At 36.6% G+C, this 21,975-nt stretch overlaps 2 protein-coding genes across 4 annotated transcripts in view; one reads left to right on the top strand and one right to left on the bottom strand.

Annotated features, from left to right (window-relative positions):
* LOC109703022 (uncharacterized) overlaps positions 1–19,069 on the bottom strand; it is a 74,822-nt gene extending 55,753 nt beyond the window's left edge. Inside the window, exons 1-2 of the mRNA XM_074043554.1 lie at positions 18,866–19,069; positions 18,246–18,698 (exon numbers count right to left, since the gene is read on the bottom strand). Coding sequence (XP_073899655.1) covers positions 18,246–18,698; positions 18,866–19,030 — 618 coding nt within the window. The 5' untranslated portion in view covers positions 19,031–19,069. The remainder of the gene's footprint in view (positions 1–18,245; positions 18,699–18,865) is intronic.
* Positions 19,057–21,975, top strand: part of Nbea (neurobeachin) — a 643,202-nt gene continuing 640,283 nt past the window's right edge. For all 3 annotated transcript variants that reach the window (XM_074043550.1, XM_074043551.1, XM_074043549.1), the window contains exon 1: positions 19,057–19,918. In XM_074043550.1, the coding sequence (XP_073899651.1) occupies positions 19,565–19,918 (354 nt within the window). In that variant the 5' untranslated portion in view covers positions 19,057–19,564. The remainder of the gene's footprint in view (positions 19,919–21,975) is intronic.

Genomic DNA, 21,975 nt, shown 5'->3' with positions numbered 1-21,975 from the left:
AATCATTGCCCTTTACTATAGAAACTCCTTAAAGCTCTACCTATCCATCCAACTACAGAATTTTCTAAATATTACCATAATTATTCTAGAACTTCCTCTTTATACAAGTATTATTATTGTCATTTGATTTCCACACCTATGTAATTGATTCTTCTAACAACTTAACTTCATAGGTTCTTGATTTCCTCATCTCTGAGACCTGTACTTTTTCTTGAAGTTAATCTCCCGCTGTCTATATCTTATACATTTTATTGCCTCAACTGTTTTATATAAAAAATTATAAGTTTCAATATCCATAACAAAATACCCTCAACATAAAGATTCTTATGTTGATCTTTAAAAATGTTCTCATTTTTTACGTCTGCTTTTCTTATTCTCTTATCTCAGAGTGATCTGGACCACTTATATTTTCCAAATTTATCAGTTGCTCCCATCTTAAATTTCTTATTTCTTTAGATAAAATCACATGATTTAAATACAATATAACACAAGATACAACTACATTCAAGCTAATATCCTTACTTCTTTTATTACTCTGGTGTGAATGCCTAATCCTGGATCTATACTATTATCCCAACTTCTCTGTTCCTGTATCCAACCCACTGGATGTAGCTAGAGATTACCCAGCAACCAAGAAGCTGTGCTTCTACTATTGTGCAATCTCTAACTTCAGGAGAATTCTCAAAAATTACAGCAATCCTTTCATGTGGTGTTATTTCACTTCCTTGCCCAGCTTCTACTATTGGTTTATAATTTTAACATCACATGTTAAAATTAGGGCCCCAATTTTACCACATGTACCTTTATTCTCAACAAACCATCTCTTCTACTATAGGGTAAAAATAGAAGACTTCAGAAAAAAATGACACAAATAGATGAACTGAACACTTTTTTTTAGCTTTTTGATACCAATGATTTAATTAGGAACAGTGCTACAATAACTGCTTAGCATCTATTATTACTATGATTATGATTATGATTATTATTTAAGGCTCTTAGATAAAGCATGGTAATGATTTAAGAAAATCTAGAAATTATTTGAAGCATTATAATCTCGCTCAAGTTTAGGTCATAGAGAACATCCCTCCTTTCTGTAAACACTGGGGTCATTCTCAGGAAAACAATACAAAAATAGATGACACAAAAAGGCTATTTCTATACTCTAAGTTCTTCATTACTCAACTTCCATGAGTTTGAGACTGGAATATTGTCTTTATTTTATCAAGTTCAATAAATCTACATAGTATTTATGTATTCTTTTGTGTCCATATGGATATTCCTTTGAAAGATGTTAAATTTTATAAGTAAGCCTTTAAACTGGGAAACACATAATTGTGTGTCAATTTCCTATTATTTTTAAGTACAGAATGAAATCCCCCCCAAAATAGAATAATGAAAAATTTGACATGAGCTTGCTCTGCTTTGCATTGTCTTTCCAATGACTTCTGCCACTTTTAATAGAATGTTTAATTAAGGCAGTTGTATTAGTTAAGATATAGCTTTGGCTGATGTGTTAAATATCTAAATTAACAGAAATTTCCCAAGATGGAAGTCTGTTTCCTTCTCACTTCACAGTCTGAGCTGGTATTATAGTTATGTTCCGTAAAGTCACCAGAGGGCCAGGCTTCTTATTTCCTCTATGACTAGGGTAGTGTCCTTGCCTGCATGGTCTCACGTGGTTTGCTAGCACACCCACCAGCCAGTGGGAAGGAAGAAGGATACTTTTAAATGATTCCTTAGAAGATAAATACCTCATTTCTGCTTTAATTGGATGTACTTGGGCACAATAATTATAAGGAGGCTAAGCAATGGAAACTTTATTCTGACAGCCAGGAGCCTACCTAAGATGTGGAGATTCTATTACTATGAAAAGATTGAACAGATATTGAGAGACACTTAGCTATCTTTCATATTACCTCTTTAACCACTCAAACATCCATACTCACCCTTCTCTCTACACATACGTTTATGCCTTTCACAGTGATATGTAGTCTCTCCATGAAGTCCTGATATGGCTCCTTATAAATTAAAGGACAATTTACCAATTTTCTCCCCCATTAAATTATGCCATAGGAATAGGACACCTGTAATAAAAATTTTTTTGAAGAAAAAAAGACTAGAAAGATAGAGATACCTCTAGTTTTTATTAATTACAAAATCCTGGAAATTACTGAATCCTCAAAGTTCCTGTCCTGGAAATGGAGTAGAGTTGCTTATTTAGGCCTTAGGATCTTTTTTTTTTTTTTTTTTTTTGAGGAACTCACTCATTTATTGTCCTCTGTGGTCAGCTTCTGGAGGTGGTCCCCTTCTGGAGGTGGGCATAGAGAATGGATCCTTCTGGTGTGACTCAAGGAAAGGGTACACAAGGTTGCAGCTGCCTCCTGATACTGTAAATTTGGGACCCAGGATTTATTTTAGGAGTATAATTACCAATCTAGTTTTTTAAGGCTGGCAATATAATTCTTTAAAAATTTTAGTAGACTACTAACATATTTTCTTTTGACCAATTTAATAAGCAAGTTGACTCTACCAAAGATCTTCTTTAGAAGAGATTAAGTCTGAGAACTCCCTGACTTTTACTCACTGGTCTTTGGGCTCTGTCTCCCTATCATACCATCTGCCAATTTAATAGCAGCATCTTGAGGCCAAGTGTCTTGGTGGAAGGCATCACTCCTATGCTGATACTGCCACTGAGTTGGACCTCATTGTTTGACTGTCATGACTTGGGACCACAACCTTATTTCCTGCTAAAGCTGCCTCTTAGGAGTCACCTCTTACAGTTGCTTCAGTGTAAGGAATTAATTGAAGCTCCCACACTTTCATCCAACTCAGATCTCAACTCATGGGCAGAGAACCTCCTTCTCAGTGTAGTTGCTTCCCTTTCCTGCTCTGCCTTAGACTAGCTAGCTCCATCCTGAATTCTTCACTTTTGGAATGTTTGCTAAAGCAGCAAGAAGCAAGCAAATTACACCACAAAATATGAAATGTTCCACTTACCTTGGAATAATGGGCTCTGGTGGCATGTGATCTGCCTTGCACAATATCACAGATACAGTTTTTCCAAATATTTTTTCCCATGGCCTAGCAGAACATCAGCTGTATCATTGTCACCTGTTGGGAAACTCTTAGCTAATGCTATATATTTCAGATTTAGTTCTGTTCTGCCCCTCTTTTTCCAGGAATGAAATTTTGTATTTGGATACAATTTTGGTGGCTATGATACAGGTGCAAGTAAGAGTGGTGTAACCAGGATACAAGATTATTTCCCTGGCACTTAGCAAACAAGCTGTTATGGAAATTCAGATTTACATGGCTGTCAGCTCTCAGGCTCCTTTTGTTTTTCTTTTGCCTCATTACTGTGGTATGACCCTTGTGGTCCAAACTCACTGCCACATCTGCGTACTAGCCAGGGGAAAGAGGAATAAGACCAAATTCACCCACACAAATCAGTCACCAAAGTTGGTCACATAGCTATTGAGAACTTGCAAAGGCAGTTGGGGAACAAATGCGCTCTGGGTAGCCAGAATTCAGAAGAGGGTTGGTGCTGGGTGGGGATGGGAGTGGAAGGGAGCAACTACAGTTACTACTCTGATATTTAGACACGTGATAGCTTTTAGTTTGCATTTTAAACCTATAATTATATCAGTTGAAAAAAATGCTTTTTTATTCTTCTTTCTGGAAGTACCCATTACATTCCCATTATATACTTGGAACTAAGTTAAAAGTAAGTCTCTTTTTCCCCCTCTTCCTATTCCCTGCTATCTAGTCCGAAGAGGTTAAAAATACTCAGTATTTTCTACTGTATTCACGTGATCCTAATCTTTGATTAACTTTTAGCCTGATGGAAATGAGAAGCAGAAATCAGTAGGGTAAGAAAATTTAGGTTTAACTTTGTTTTTAAAATACTTTCCTAATAACTAAATCCAAATCTTAAATAAAACCTTGAAAGTTATTTAGTTCTTTCTGCTAACTCTAGGCAGTCCTGCATTTAAGATATCATGGGTAATTTCCTTTGAAAGACCTTCACAAAAAGACAGTTCACAAATTCCCTCTATTGAATTTGTCTCTCTATATAGATTCATCTCTAATTTTGTAAATCTCCAACTTGTTGACATATTTAAAATGACCTTTTATGTCTTTCCAAAGATGGTATCTTCTAATGGTAGGTGATTTGGGGTTCAGAATTCCATCACTACATAATCTCTATTAAATAGGGATGAAAAAAGGGAGGGAATAAGTTGACTGACGAAGCAGTAATTCTCAGTGTTCTTAAACACTGCACCTAAGTTGCCTTCTTTTATTTCTAGTTTCATATCTCATCATTCAGGATCATGCTCCAGCCACCCCTGGGACATTTCTTTTCTTAATAGAACCAGTACAATGAGCCATACCAGATCTTGAAAAAAATAAAATAATGCAATAACAGAACAGCTTCAGAGAAGGAGCTTAAACACATCAGAAGATTTTAGAAGGATAGATAGATGCAGCAATAAGACTATAAAGTGATTTTAAAATCATATATTTTAATAATATGCTTATCTGTAATCATATACTTTATTTTTTGAAAGGGATAATTGTTATAACTTTTTCATCAGAAGAAAAAAGTTTTAGATGTTATGTAAGGAAAGGAAAAAGCGCAGCCAGAATTTCTCTTCTTTGCCAATTATTTCTTAATTATGCTTCTCAGCTATAAAACAAAAGGATTTTTTCAGTTGTGTCATTAGGTTATAAACATTAAATTGTTCATTCGTTCATTATTCATTCATTCATTCATTCACACATTTCCCTAATGTCTACCAAGCACTGTGGAACCTAGGATGAAAGGGAAAACAGCATACAAGCCCTCAGAGAGAAGAAAAATTATCACTCAGATACCAAGGACTACAGTGGTGGGAGTATAGGAAGGGAATTAATGTTTTCTTGTTTAGTTTTACTCACTGTGGCAGAAGTGCATCTCAAAATAGTAACTCATTTCATCCTAATAATGCCTCATTTAAAGAGGTACTGAAATCTCATAAGAAAGTAAAATTTAGAGAGATTGACTTTCTACAAGTTACAAAACCAATATTCAGTAGAGCCCTAATGTCCTAACATCACAGTTGTTCTTTACTCAAGTGGGTAAGAAACTCAAGAAGTCAAGTGGTCTCTTTGAACACTGTAAGGTACCCATGGGCACAAAATCATTACTCCTAGCAGGGACTCAGACAAACATTCTTGAAGGAGGAGCAGCTGTAGAATGAGCAAGAGTCTCACAGATAGACTAGGTTGGTAATGGCTTTCCAGACAATTAAAAGAGCAGGTAAAAGAGACAGAGGCTTGTGAGAAATGTCAAGTTTAGGAAACTGCAAATACATTAGCACAGGAAAGCAACGTAGACTCTAGGAGCAGACTGCCTAGATCTAATCTCATCTTTTACACACCTGGGTTTATCACTTTGACAAGTTTTTAACCTCTTTTTTCCTATTTCTGCAATGTGGCTAATAATAGCACCTATGTAATAAAGTTGTTGATGGTTAAATAATATAATATATGTAAAGTACTTTACACAGTGGCAGGAACCCAGAAAGAGCTCCATGAATATTACATATTATTATGCTGAAATAGTTGGGATACCATGTTCAAAAGAGATAGTGGCAGGTGACAAGCTTGGATGGAAAGGTTGAAGCCAGGTCATGAAGCACCTTCTATATTCCATTTTATTTCATTGAAATACCACTGAAGACTTAAAGTGTCATGTATGTGTGTTTTACATAATTAGTCTTAGTTCATCATTTAAAAATATCTTTTTGATGTCAGTGTGGAAAACAGATGAGAAGTGAGATCTGAGTCAAGAGACCAACTCTAATTATTGCTATGATGCAGGGAAGGTCCCATAAGGATCTGAACAGAACAAAGTCAGTTGTGATGGACAGGTAGGATGTGGGAATAAAGCAGAATCAGTAGGACTTCATTACCAAATGGTGAGCTGAAGCAGGCAAGAGAGATTGGTGCTGCCAATTCTAGAGAAAGGGAATCGAAGAAGAGAAGCAGGCTTTGAAAAGAAAGTTGTTTAGATAGCAAAATTATGTCCTGTTAAAACAGTAAAAGAAATTAACATAGCCAGTTACAAAATACAGGTAGGATTCTGTTTGAAACAGATACCCAGAGAATATTGCTTGAAGCTTAAAGTTAAATATAAAGGAATTTCTTGCTAGAAAGCAATTTCATCATAGAAGAAAACACTTAAATTAAAATTATATTGGACAAAACTAATAAATGATTTAAAATCATGTGTAGGAAACTTTAAAAATGTTTCCGTGTGTGTGTGTGTGTGTGTGTGTGTGTGTGTGTGTATGTGCGTGCTTGTTGCTGGGGATTAAATCCAGGGCCATGCACATGCTAGGCAAGTGCTGGATTACTGAATTACATCCTTAACCCTATAGGAAACTTTTATATAATACACACATACACAAAACTGCTCATATACACTACTTTCAGGTATAAATTTATGAAAATTTTGCCAGACATGGAAGCGCACACCCATGTAATCCCAGCTTTACAGGAGGTGGAGATAGAAGGAGCATGTCCAAGGTTGGCTCCAGGCAAAAGTGAGACCTTATCTGAAAAAAAAATAAAAGTAAAAAAGATTGGAGGTATGGCTCCAGTGGTAGAGTGCTTGCAAGCATGAGGCCCTAAGTTCACCAGCAAAAGTAAGCAAGCAAACAACAACAAAACACTTCATGAAGAGAAGGAACACACACACAAAGCCTGGACTGTATTTTATGATTTTATTAGTCAAGAACACAGATCAAGCAGGAGCAAATGTTGCACATCCCAACACAGATACCATGACTTCCAAAGTCCCAAAATGGGCACACAAATACAGTTGACAGTTTGTCAGAACAAGATAAGGTCTCATCAGATCTACAATCTATTCTGCTATGAATATGTATGTAGGCTGCATCTGTCATATGGTGCCAATGGTCATTATGTACTATGTACTTACTTATCTAAGGAGAATTTTTATCAACACTTCATGCTCTTCTAACTTATGGAAATACATAAAAGCATAACTATATCCTGGATGTGACCCCATCTCAGGAGCAACAAAGTGATTCTCTGGGGGAAAGTCAATTTCACCATGATTTATAAGTCATTATAAACATCAAGTAAAAGCTAACTGTGTAATCAAGTATGTCATAATGTAGTTAGGGAGTTAGACTGCAGGTATTTATTTATTTATTTTACAAATAAATCCCTTAATTCTGACATCTATACAAATGTTATTTAACATGAATACAGTCAGCTATTTGATTGATGGTAATATTTTAAGACATCTGGAACATTTATAAATTTCTCAATGTTTTGTATACTAAAATTTTAAAAAAGTGTTAACTATTTCCTAGAACTAATTTTCCAACAAAAGATAGTAAGAATATTCAATATTGAGTTCATATTAAAATATTAGTATGTATGCAATATACTTTATTTGAATTATGAACACTTATCCAGTTCATAATTTCAATGACAGGGTATGTCTTAGAGAAGCTGTTTCATTTTTCAACTGCAAAGACTTTGCAGACCAGTTTCAGCACCAGGGATAGTAATCTTCCTGGGTAACAGTGAATGCCATTATACAGATAAGTAAATGCGTTGTGTCTAACTTGAAATTAATTGCTAGGTTTTTATGAATGAGTATAACATGATAGTTAAGAGAAAAAGCACAAGGGAAACATTAAATAAATTTTTTTGTCATTATTCTTGCTACATTGTGAAGCCAATGTAATAAAAAAGACACTTAAATGTCTTAGTCACAGACACCCATTATATGTGAAAAATTAATTATCCTAATTAAATATTTCTTGTTTTAAACATATTAATTTTAAATATAGAAAAACAATGGACTACCATTTGTCAATAATAGAAATATGCTAAAAGAAATATATAAAAGTCATGAACTGACTGGGGATGTAGCTCAGAGGTAGAGCACTTGCCTAGAATCCTCAAGGCACTGGGTTAGATTCAAAGCACTGCAAAAAAAAGTTATGAATTCAAATTTTTGAATTAAACTTCAGCAATGCTTATTGCAAACACAAAAATAATATATTTTAAAGAAAAATTATTTTTCCAAATAAATTTCAAAAAATTCTGATTTTTCATAGGAATTTTCAATTATATTTTATCTACATTTTTCTAAAATGCTTTAAAGAATAAAACAACTAGTAAGGTGTTGATTAATCATAATATATATTACATATATTTCTAAGGGAGGGGGAGAAAGACACCTAAACTATTAGGAGGTTAAATTTATAAGTTTATTAACTTATACTAATTACCAAAAATTATTAATGTCCTAAGAGTGACTAAAATTCTATGAATTGGAATTCCCTTATATAAAATTTTATAGCAAAATTGTTTCTGGAAAAGTTGATTACTTTAAAAAAACCACTAAATGTAAACATTTATGAATTAATATATATTCTTCATTAGAAATGAATAATCTGGGTTCTGCACAATTTTGCCTCTACCCATTGATTTTTTCCTAGACAAGAACAAATATAAAAAATTTGAAGCCACCAACACCCAACATATTTTAATGGATGGAACAATCTTTATGCTGGCATATCCTGATTATTGTACCAATTTATTCTTAACAGATATCTAAGTGCAATGCTGAACCTGGGAAACTAGAACCTACAAACCTAATTACCAGGGATGCACTACTGAACGGCCAAAATTTAGGAGTTATAAAAGTAGATTTTCCAATGGCCTATTAAACTAACAGCCTACAGCAGTTCCCATGAGCTGAGGGAAATGAAGTTCTTGAGAGAAGAGATACACAATACTTGCAGAACCACCACCAACAACAACTTAATGCTGAGGTCTAACACCATACTGGCATGCCACTTCTCCATCCTTAAGGGAATCTGGCTTGAGGTGATCACCACAAACATCTGGCTAGTGGTATTTGGTGCCAGTTTTGAATTTAGAGATATAAAGCAAAGTTACTTGAAGACAGTAATCTGTCCCCATTCACAGGAATGTTTTGCTGAGCATTTACTTCACATCATTCAGGTATAATATATCTACAGACTAACTTTAGTGATAAGTAAGTCAATTTAGGTCATAGTAAACAAGGGTAAATGTTTTCAATTCCAGTTGAAATCACACATAGGGAGCATCTACTAATGGGAGTATAAATCACTGATTTAGATTTTTTGGTGAGTTTTTTTTCTTTTTTTGGTGGTGCTGGGGTTCGAACTCAAGACCTCACACTTACCATTGAAGCCACTCTGCCAGCCCCTGATTTAGCTTTTTTACTTTCAAACTATTTTGTGGCATAATGGAAACATAGTGTAAATATCAAGGGAAATTTGTCCAGAGATTTGACAAAGCTTTACCTTGTTCTCCAACTAGAAAATGACTTACTCCAAAGTCTTCTATTAACTGAAAAAGGCACTTATTGCCAGAATATTCTTGGGAGATGGTTGGTTCTGTCTGTATTTCCTTACCTCAGACACATGCTCAGAGCATCTGTCCTTCCAGGATTGATGATTTTCTCACAAAAAGCCTTACAAATAAGTCTTGCCTCTTATTTTTTCTTTTTGTCCATTGTGCTTCTAGATTCTTGACTGTTTGCCCAACTGTACATTGTCTTCCTGCTCTATTCTGAGGATTTGTGGTTGCCTCAACTCTCCTTTTCAGGTGTGCTTTAACTATGGCTAGACTTTCCAGTTTGGATTCCTGATCATCTGATTACTGACCACTAGCTCTGGGCATTGAGCTTGTTTATCTCCCTTTTAATATCCCTCCATATCTTGCCCCACCATTTATCAAAACCAGTTCCTGCTCTGAGTCTATAACCATGATTCATTCTTGACTGCATTCCTAGATCATTGGAATTACTGCTTCTGTCCAGATTACTGCCAGAATTAATGTCATTGCTTTCTCTGTGAGACTATACTTTTGAAAACATGATCACAATTTCTCTCTTACATTTATAACAACCCTATTGTATAGCAAGTGCTGAATATTCCAATTTTATTGGTAAGAAAACCAGGAGTCAAAGAGGTTGAATAATCTACTTAATATCACACAATGATGATTAAATACTTTGTTAGTTTTGATGACTTCAACCCTCTTCACAATTCATGTTTGAGAAATTAAGCAGTCCTTTAGGTGGCTTTATTCTGATTTATAAACTATTTGTTCTTCTTGCTTTAATAGTTAGTATATTGAATTAAAATTTTTTTACCTGTCAATTTCTTTCCTCCTTAATATTGAGTATTACCATGTAAAAGTCAATGAGCACAGTACATTGCTGAAAAATTTATTTGTAAGAAAGTTTCTGCCTTCAAGTAGCTGCCATAAAGAGGAAGAAAACATATGACTGCCATTCTATAGTTCATTTCTATCAAAAGAAATACAAACTTGACACTCTCTGAAATCATATTATTTATGTAGATGTTACTAGTTGTCTGTAATACTCTGTACTTTTCAAAACACGTTGCAATTTGTCTAACTCTAATTTCTTTTTCAGAATGTAAGCTCTATAAGGACAGGGTCTGCTAGAATACATTCAATAGATCTGTGAAATAATAAATAATATGTTTGATGTCTTTTAAATTTTAAAACAAGTAGTCAATACTGACTCTGCTAAATTAAGACTACTTATTAGATACATAAATTCAACATATTTCACTAAAAGCATTGGTTTTTTAGAATTGAACTTCTTAAGCTTTTCTAGTGTTATCAAATAAGCCATATGTATTATATTATTCAATTGATATACACTCTTAAGTACAGAATTTCTTTGAGTTATTTAACAATAAATATGTACTGTTAGAAACGATTAATGTCTCTTTAAGGTTGTTAAATTTCATGTTTTTTTTAATTGCTTGATATTTTTTATTATGCTCTCTGATGAATGTAAAATGGATATAGAGTTGCTACTATGTAAATTATTAATTTACTACTATATCGTTACATTTCATTTTAGGTTAATGCCTATTTAGTGGTAGATGATTACAAAGCTCAGAAGGGTTGATGATTCAATTGTATTGACTATTTTATGGTTACAGTTGCTGCATTTCAAGTTACATTGCATCTCTATTCTTAACTCTGTTCTCTGTTATATGTGGTACTATTTCCTTTGCCATTTTTCCTTACTTAAACATCACAGAGATTATGTTGTACAATTTTAGAGTGGTGAGACTATTTCTGTATAGCTAGCTTTAAAAATAGTTAACAATATTATTTACATGTAAAATTTAATATGTCTTACAGTGATTGAATACAACACATTTTAAGTTTAGGCATTAGTATAAGTACTGGAATAACAAACAGACATTACAAATTTTATAAATGTTCATAGGTAGAAAAATTCCAAAGAACTATTAGGAAAAGAGAGTAGAGGTAAAAAAATATGTATTGCCGACTTACATTTTAAAGATGGGAAACTATATAGCTAGGAAATATATGGCATAGGAATGCTACCATAGTGTTGTGGGTTCATGACAGTCAATATTTAAATTCAACAAACATACCTAAGAAATAAGTGGGGAAATTTAATCCCATGAAATTTCATAGTCCCTTTAAAAAAATAAATTAGGGACAACCCTCTGTCTTGGTATGAAAAATTCTGAACTTGTTTACAAAGGAAGCAATAACAAAATATTTTAATAAAAAAGAAAAGTAGAGAAACAAAAACAATGAAACAGAAGTTTAAACCATTAGAGACATTTTGGGAGACAGTTTACTTTTGTGGGTTGTACATGATAAAGGAGTACTTTGTCATTATAATTATTTGCTTAGTATTTTGTTTTTTTATTTTTATAAAGTCTCAGAGAAAAATACTTAATTAATAATATACCTTTTCCCCTTATGACTAGCAGAGAGCAAAGAAAAGTTGTTTTGTTAATTTGGTTTAATGTACCTTAGCAGACACAAAACATTTACATTTGAGAAAAATGGAAATCATTAAGATTATTGTAAAATAAACAAATGTTGGATATAGAATGGACTTTTCACTAAAAAAAAACCCCCAAATTGAAGAAAACATAGATGCTCTATTTGCTTTTTGAAGAACAGAAAGTCAGGTCAATGAATAAAAAGAAAATATGTGAAAATTAGTGTATTTGAAACTCAGATTCTTTTAATCCTCTTTTGTGTCACACTATAATCACAACTTGTATTATCTCTGGAGCACTTACTACAGGCACTGTTCTAAAAGCTTTATCTGTTTTATTTCTTAAGGTTCTCCAAGCAATACATATGAGGTAGTAATATTTTACTTCTGGCACCAGAAAAAGGCTTAATCCAAAACTTCATGCAGCAGTACTAGGCTCTGATTGAGTCTATGCACTGTTTCTCTGTTGGGCTAGAGCTTGATAAAGATGCTACCTCTTAAGAGATTTTAATAATGCAATGACTGTTCCAAAGGATCATTGTGTATTTTATGGCATTTCTTCTCCTTTTACTCAGAGTGTGTACTTTTTATAATTATATGGAAATGCACTGGTTAGTCAGATACATAACAAAGTCTTTTCCAGAAAAGTATAGAAGTGATATATTAATGCTACTATAAAATTAAATTAATCTTTTTTTTTCTTTTTTGGCAGCCTTGTGGATTGAACTCAGAGCCTTCTACTTGCTAAGTAATAGCTTTACTACTCAAGCTATGTCCCCAGGAATGGTTAATCTTAATGAACATAATTAAAACCAATTTATTTTAAATGATTTTTGTCAAGAATTAAAATGATTCCCAGGAAACAAAAAAAGCTAAAATTTCTGAACTTTTATAGGCATAGATATATAGACCTAATTGATCATTGTTTTTGGTAAACAGCATTCACCAAAACACACAAAAACATGACGATGTGCTTTTTAAATGATCCTTTCCTGATCTCATTTGTATCTTCTATCTGGTAAATTTGGTAGAAATTAAACAATAACCTTGGTCTAGGTACCAACATGGGATGTGTAGAATCATGACAGAGCTGAGGCTTCAGGCATAAGTAGGGTCAAATCATAAAATGTGACCTCATACAACCGACTGAACATTAGTTCATATTAGTTTCTTCATTTGAAACATGTGGACAATAATATCTTGAAGTATTATAGTGAGAATTAGAAATAACAAATGGCAAATAGGAGATGGTATATAACAGCTGTAATTGTTAACAATAACCAGCCAGTAGCAATGATCAAACTTTCTTTTTAATACACATTTCTTTCTGTAGCACATGTATACCAAACCCAATGGTAATATAGTGCAACAGATGTCATTGTGCAAAAGAAAAAGAAACTTACTGTTCAATGTTTGTTAGTGTGAGAACATTAAACATATACACACATTGATTGATTCTGTCTTGTCAAATTTCAGTGAAAGTATTATGTAGGTGACTATATGTATTGGAATGTTCTTTCTTACTCTTGGCCAATAAGGCAGAGGAGATATAAACTATTAATTTATTTTATTTAGGTGGAAATTTGTCAACCTATGTTATGTGAAAAGAAAAGTCAGACTCATTTCTTTTAAAAAGCTACAAATGGATACAACATTTCAGATCATTTTTATTTAGGTGGGACCATGAGTGTATTCATGAACATGGAATTTATACTGATAGGAATTTCAGGAGGAGATGAAAAGAATGCTCTGGATAGAAGTGTGTGACTAATGCACCAAGGGAGGAGAGAATAACATATTCATTGGGAACAGAAGAATTGAGGTTGGCTAAAGCTTTGTTTTTCAACCTTAGGACCTCAGAAATTTTAGAAATGACCCAGGTATACTTACACATATCAGCTGTTTTTGGGGTGAGAATAAAATAACATACATTTACGTTGCATGTATGTGTATTAGTTTCCTGGGGCTGCTGAAAAAAATACCACAAATTGGGGGTGGCTTAAAACAACAGAAATTTGTTCTCTTACAGTTCTGGAAGCAGGAAGTCAAAAGTCAAGATATCAATAGGGTCAAAGAAAAAGAAAAAATATTTCCTTGCTGCTGGTGGTTGCCAGCAATCCTGTTTTCCTTGGCTTACAGTGGAGAAACTTCAATGACTGCCTGTTTTCACATGGCCTTTTTCCCTGTCTGTTTTCACATCATCTTCCTTGTGTGCCTGTTTGTGTCTCTTTTATTCCTCTAAGGACACCAACGATATTCAATGAAGGCCCAATTCATTCCAGTGTATCTTATCTGAATTGACTACATCTATAAACACCTTATTTCTATCTAAGATCACATTGTCAGGTACTGGAAGGTAGGACTTGAACATATTTTCTTTGGGACACAGCAATATAGATGTGTGTGTGTGTGTGTGGTAAATTTGTGTGTATAATTATGTGATGCTTGAGGATACATGTGTGCATTAGGGTATTTGTACTATTTCTTGTTCTTTGAGATTCTAGAGTACTTTATGTTACTTAACATTTTTCATGTATTGACTTGCTAATTATCTTTGTATGTGTAAAGATAATATTTCTCTAAGTGGGAAGCTCAAAATTATTTCAGTTAGCCTGGATTTTGCACATACTAGGTACTCAAATATTTGTTGGTTGGTAAGTAGCAACATTTTAGCCTTTCCAAGAATGGGTCAAGTTAGATAACAAATAATTAAATTTCTGTATTTGTCTGTTCTCTATTTAGGAGAAAAATTAGTGGAGAGAAAAAAAAAGGTAGACCTAAGAATTGTTGGAGTAAACTGAAGTTTAAGCTTGATGAAATTGAAAATAGGTACCTATTTAGTCTAAATGACTTCTCATGTCTCCAAGGCAGGACGGATTGTATCTATTGATCCTGAAAGAACCTGAAAGCCAGAATAGCCAACAACTCCCAATGTTTTTTGAGGAGTTATAGAGAAGCAGTAACAGAGGACTGAAGTTCTAAAGGCAAAGGGAGGTAAATTCCTAACAATCCCCAAGCAGTTAACTTAATATCACCAAAACCAAGAATAATTCACATTTCTACATTTTCATTTAATTTTGTTCACATATAAAGACAGATTATATTTAGACTTTAGCTAACCAGTGTCTATTGGACCAGTTGGAGAAATATGGGCTAATCTAACTAATAGTTCAAAGATTATAAACAACATAAATCAAACTTTTGATCATGGCTTGCGTACAAACTAAAAATTACATCATTACATAATATGGTTATATATATATATATATATATATATATATATATATATATACACATACACACACATACATATAATGTATAAATGTATGTTTATAATTAAAACAACATTAATAAGTCAAACTCTTTCTCATTAAATAGATGCATTTTGATATTTCTCATTTTGTGTGTTTCCATCTTATCCCATTAAAAGAAAAATTGCTGGTTGTAATCCATTACATCAATTCCATGCCTCTGATGGGGTGGGACCCATCACATATTGAAAATATATGAGATGATTTCAACTAGAATGTTACTAGTAAATTCTGAGCTGTTTTTATCATGTTGAGATATTTGGAATTTTTTGAAAATATAGAAGGAATGTTCTCAAAATTGCACATAAGAAGACAAAAATATTTGTAAAATATATTCAAGATTAAGAAATTTCTAGCAGATGAAATTTAAGTAGAAAATTTGAATGAAATAAATTCAAATTTAAATACATGTGTAAAATTCTGTACTTTATATCTAAAAATCTCCATTAAAGATAACTTTTAGAGATAAGTTGTTGTCTACAAGCAAAACAACCCTCCCCCAAAAATCTTGGCTTTTCTGGTTGATAATAACGTCAACACCAGTGGGAAATGGAAACAAAATCATTTGAGAACCTACTACATGCCAAACATGAATCATTATTAAATTATATGATCACTAGTGTCATTCTGCTGAAAAACACCAAACTAACCCACACAAATCTAAATTTGGGGTTGTACCAACAGGAGTTGTATTTCTAAAGGTTGAGAGATAGGTAACAGTTTCTCTTGTTTTATTTCCATTTAAAATTTAGAGTATTCTGTTCCTACAAAAGCAAGAAATCTGTTCTTTAAAGACTAGGTGAGGGGAATAATTAGTTTCAAGTATTGTTTTTATCCATTCATTTTAAAACACATTTATAAGTGTAAATTACAAGCCAGACATGTTAGATGCAGAAAACACAAAAAATAGCTTATAATATGGTCTTTTCCCACAGCCAATGAATAGAAACATCGATTGTTGTTCCACATTAAATATCTTAAGTGTATTAGCTGATGTAACCGTAGGAAATAGTAGCATTAGCTCTACTTTAGGTTGGGTAAACTGAGGCTTTAAAGCTCAGTCATTTGCTCAACATTGCACATAGAAATGGGTGGTAGAAATGGAATCCAAATCCAGGTTCCACTGAATCTGGAGAATGCATGCTCAACCACAATGCAACATTGCCTCTTAGAACTCAATTCACGGAATCCTTAGCTTTGAAGGGTTGTCCTTTGCAAGTATGGGTATGTAAAATTGTATACAAAATTAACATTCACCATACAACATATGATCTAATCTGCAGATCTAAAAGTGAGGAGTTTAGGTCACTTTTATTATTAAACAGCTATCTTTTATTTCAAAATATTATGACTGTAAATATTAAGTTACTTGTGCATTTGCAGGGAAATAGGCTTTGTAAGCCAAAAGGAAACATATCTGTGGCCTTTTATAAACTTTATGCTTTTGGAGATAGTATGAAGAACATGTAACTGTGAAATTATAAAGGTTTTGTATGGTTACGATTGCTCTTTCATGTGTTTATAGGTCATTCAACACATATTGTGCCTACATACTAAAGATACAAAGACATTTTTACTATATGTTAGTTGTTGAGTTGAAATTACTTCATTGAACTCACTTCCCCATGGGACAGGTATTATCATATCTAATTAAGAAATGATGATACTGAAGTTCAAATGATTTGAGTAGACTGCATAGATAGAAAGTTATGAATGTGATTCAAAGCCCTGTCCATTTCCCATAGTGTCATACTGTCTGTGAGGAGCTGGCAGTCTATAGAACACTTTAATTGGCAAGCTCATTTAAATATCTCTGAAACTGATTTCAGTATGCAAAAGAAGTGAGTTTTTCTTACTTTGAAATAGTGATGTCCTCTGTACCCATTTCCTAATCTCCACTAAAAAAAAAAACTGAACAAAAAAAAAGAAACAAAGCCAAAATGCATTCACATGTTGCTTAAGAAACAAAATATGGAAACTTCAAACAGAAATGGTAAAATGATGTTAAGTTATTCATTCAGAAAGGAAATGGAAAGTTCAGGTTGTCACTTCTCACAAAGCACTTATGCAGTAAGTTTAAAATATAGTAGGTAGAACCTGTGCCGTATATGTATATGTAAAAAACAGTGTGGTGACCTTTCAGTCTGGATTTATATATTTAAAAAAGACATATCATTTTAGGGGGGAAATAAAAAAGATATGCCATTTTAAATTTGCAAATGGAATAGTTCTCATAGAAGTAGATGATACTCAACTCACCTGAAACAGACAAAAATGCTGGAGATAGATATGAACGTCTGAATGGGAGGAGTTTTTCAATTACAGTGTATCTCAAATCACACTATTAAGTTACGTGTTTTGCAAATTTCTGAAACAGTTACAACCATGCTAGCACTTTTATAATTCCATCGCTATTTCATTTAAATGGGCATACCAATTAACACTTCTTTCAAAAATTTTTGATTAACAATTCAATCACTTCAGTGGAAGTTCAGGCAAACAAACATGTAAATCAGAAGTAATCCTAATCACTTGTTTTGAGGAACTTTGCTATAATCTGTGTACTTCAGAATTTTTCCATGTCCCTTGTATTCTGGGAGTTAAGTTGATTAGTAAGTCTAGTTTAATATGATTAGTAACAAACCAGATTTGATGGATTTGTATATTGACCTTTTTTTCCATTTGAGGAGACAATTAAAATGATTTGAATATACCTTAAGATACCTACATATTTCTGGAGGCTTATAATACATTTTTATTGAAAAGGGCAGACCTCATGAAAGACTAAAGAAAAACATTACAGGGAAGAAAGCAGAAGTCATGTTTACTTAGTTGTCATTCAATATTCTCAGGAAGATTACTATGTACACGTTAATTTTTTAAATTAAAAACCTTTTTTTTTAAAAAAAAACTCTGTATCTATGTAGACATCAAGAATCTACTCTTCTAAGTGAATAAGGCTGACAGTAAGGATATTTTTAGATAATCTCAAAAATCTTCTGACCCCATTCACTCCTATGAAAAGGGAGGCATCATTGACATCATACCTGGGAATCGTTAGGGATTTTTTTTAAAGTGTGGGATTTGTTGCTGTCTCCAAACAACTGCACAGTATCACAGAGGGCCGCCTTTAGGATGGGAGGCGAGTTCGGATCACGGTTTGACAAGTTCTGTTTTAAGTTGCGCCTTGTGCAGGTGTCAGCCTCTTTCATGGCTGTAGGGGAAAAAACCCATTGCTGTCCATCTGTATCCTTCCCAGCAATGTAGGATCGTCGGCCCTTCTGGGCGTGTTTCTGCTCTGCCAGCCACTTTTCCTTTGGGAAATTTCGGGGTGTGTGTGTGTGTGTGCTGGGGGTGACAGACGGACGGAATGCGAGGAGGGGCAAAGAGCGGCAGAAAGAGGTCGTCTGCCACTCCCCTACCTTACGGGGCACGTGGCGGTAGAGGCAGCTGGATGCAACAAGGCCGATGTATGATGAACCTCCTCCTAGCAAGACGACCTAGAGGGAAGGAGGAGGTGGTGGCAGCGAAGGCCAGACACGCACTCAGTGTCCTTCCCCTCAGGGAGAGTCCACCCTCAAGGGAGCAGCCACAAGGAAGCCACCACCCGCCCCGCCTCTGCCAGTCGGCTCCAATGTCTGGCAGCTGTCCCCATGCACCCGCTCACCTGTCTGTCCGTTCGGGGTGGCTGGGAGGAGGGACGAGGGGGTGCCGGGGTGGGTGGGGGGAACAGAAGGAGGCAGGGCGAAGAGAAGGGGTGCAGCCAGGACTCCACCCCCGGGCGCTCTGCGCAGGCGCAGTGGCCGCTACCGCAGGCAGGGGGCGGCAACATGGCGGAGTGAGCGGCGGCGTCGGGGCTTCACAACAACAGTGGCGCCCGTAGCAGCGGCAGCAGCAGCGTCCATAGCGCCGGCCACAGCCTGAGCTTCCGCGCCGGCCAGCGCCGTGGCCAGCCGCTCGTGCCTAGGGCTTTTCAGATCGGCGGCAGCATCTCCGCGGGGGGGCGGGCCGGAGCCGGACAGAGCGGGAGGGGGAGAGCGAGAGAGAGAGAAAAAGAGAGGAGGCAGCGGCAGCGGCACAGCTGCTGGGCGGGCACCGCCGCTTGCCGGGCAGTGGTTAGCGGCGCCGCCACCGCCGGGAAGAAGGTTGCGAATCCCCCCCGCCCTCGCCGCACCACCACCGAGCCTCGGCCGGGAGAGCGCTCGAGCGGGCCGGGCTGAGGCGCAGGCGGGAGCGGGCCCGGCGCCGCGGCGCTGGTGGATGCTGGGGCTCCGAGGCGACGGCCGGGGGGCGGGGGCCGAGCAGGTATAACGGTAGCGGCGGAGGCGGCTCCGCTGCTCTTCCCTTCCCTTCAGGAGGGGGGTCAATGGCGAGCGACAAGCCGGGCCCGGGCCCGGGGCTCGAGCCTCAGTCCGTGGGGCTCATCGCCGTCGGGGCCGGCAGCGGAGGCGGCGGAGGCGGTGGCGGCGCTGGCGGCGGCGGCGGCGGCTGTGGTGGTGGTGGCGGCGGCGGCGGCGGCGGCGGCGGCGGGGGCAGCAGCGGGATGGGGGAGCTGAGGGGGGCGTCCGGCTCCGGCTCCGGCTCGGTGGTGCTCCCCGCGGGGATGATTAACCCTTCGGTGCCGATCCGCAACATCCGGATGAAATTTGCAGTGTTGATCGGACTCATACAGGTCGGAGAGGTCAGCAACAGGGACATCGTGGAGACAGTGCTCAACCTGGTAAGGGAAAAGGCGTCCCCAGTTCCCCCAGCCCTCCCCCCTCTTGGTTCCCAGCGCCCCCTGCCGCCCCCCATCCCTGCACCCCGGGGTCACCCACGGCGCGCGTCCCGGGAGCACGGCTCGCTCCGCGGGTGTTGCCCAGTAGGTGACCTGCCCGCGCGCTGCCAGAGCCAGGCCACCCTGCGTCCTCTGCTCGGTCCTTTCCTGCCACCTGAGCGCAGTGCCCAACTTAACACAGCTTCTCATCACTTCTCCTTGGCTGCCAGTCAATCGGTGGTGGATCGACTTTAGAGTTTAGTTAGGGGACGTGGGGACAGACCTCTGGTTCCCCGGGGCTCCTTCTCCTCCCACACTCTGATCGTCCGTGGTGTCGCTCTCCCGCGATGACAACCTTGCCCCTGGAGCCTAAATTCCCCCGTGCTACTGAAATGTGAGAAGCGCATTAGCTCCGACTTGAGCAGCTGGGGTGTGATGTTTTCGAGGGAGGAAGGAAAATGATGCAGTTTTGCATCTGTCTTTAAATATATTCCGAAGCCGTGATGGAGAGTGTTGTGCCAGTATCCGGGCCCCCCCCCCGCCCTTAAGGCAGTCTTCCCTTCTTTGTAATGTTGCCCAGAATATGTTGGTCTCTTAGTCTTTTTTTTTTCCCCCTATGTACACAACGTGTTAAATGTGAGGCACCAAATCATACAGGTTTGTTTCTATGGTTGCCTTCAGGAGAGTGACTCGTGGATAAAGACTAAAGCAAAGATATTAAATGCAGTGAAGGTTTTGGTTTCCTTCAGGATAAGAGTTACCGCAGAACTGTGCATGACTTCATGTTTTGCGTTATCTACAGGAGAAGCGTTCAAGATGTCAGGGAAAGAAAGGGGGAAGAAATAAGGAGAGGAGAATCATAACAGAGCATAATTAAGAGTAGTTCATTTTTAGTGCTTTGTAAATGCAGTTTTTGCTGCAGCAAAGCATTTTAAAACAGTTCCCTCTGCAATATCTAGTCTTTGACATACTGTAAATTTGGGTTTGGGACGGCAAGGTGTAAATCAGGAGCAATCAGTTGACTATTGTACTTGGTGTGGAATCATAGCAATATAAAAATATGCTTGCCAGGGGATTTTATAACACCCATGCAGTCTGATTTTTCCGCTAAGCAGTTATTTTTTACTTCATCTATTGAAAGAAAGCTGCAGCTAACAGTAGTGGTGTCCTGAGACATGGATTAGATAATGTCTATGGTGTATAGCCTTTTAAATTCACACAAAAGTTGAAGCTTTTTTTTTCCCCCCTCTTTTTGCCAGTGTTTCAGGTCAAAGCTAGAAGATTGTCTTTACTTTGGTATTTTTATTACTGTTTAAATACAAAACACCTTTTCCTACTTTTCTGTACCCTTCAAATAAGTCACTAAAAAGTCAGTGTAAGTTTGGAAGAATGTCATCTTGTTGATATTACCAGTTCTTTTCAGAACACTCAAAAATAGTTTTCTTGGGTTATTTATTTTAACTAGTTGCCAATAAGAGGTCAGTACTTGCCTTTTTTTCTTTCTAAAAAGATGAAATCTCAAAATATATGTTAGCATAGTATTATTACTGTATTTCCAAATATTTAAAGGAACACATTTTAAGCTTTTTTCCCACTTTTTCTCTAACCAATATCATTTTTACTTTAGATGATGTGATAATAGTATTTGTATGTGTACTTAGTCCATCATAACCTGATAAGAGGCAGTAGAGCTTTCACAAGCTGGAAACTGATTTGAATGTGTAACTAGCTTGTGTTCTGCAGCAGAAGAGATGTATGCTGGATCGTTTTAACAGATGGGGGTTCTTTAGATATAGCAGTCTGAGTAAGGAAGTGAAATATTTCTCTTGAGGTAAAAACATTTAACTCTTCAGTGCAATGAAAATCTACCATGAGGTATGCAAACGTTGTTTTAATCTTAGAGTTACATTACTTTTAATCTTAGAGTCTTTACAAATATGGTAATACCAAATGGATATCCCTGTATCCACTTAAGACCTTGTACCTGCCTTGATTTTTGGAATAAAAAAGTTAGGTAAAAT

The sequence above is a fragment of the Castor canadensis genome, chromosome 10, assembly GCF_047511655.1.
Source record: "Castor canadensis chromosome 10, mCasCan1.hap1v2, whole genome shotgun sequence".
Lineage (NCBI taxonomy): Eukaryota > Metazoa > Chordata > Mammalia > Rodentia > Castoridae > Castor > Castor canadensis.
This window is presented reverse-complemented; position numbering and strand designations above follow the sequence as displayed.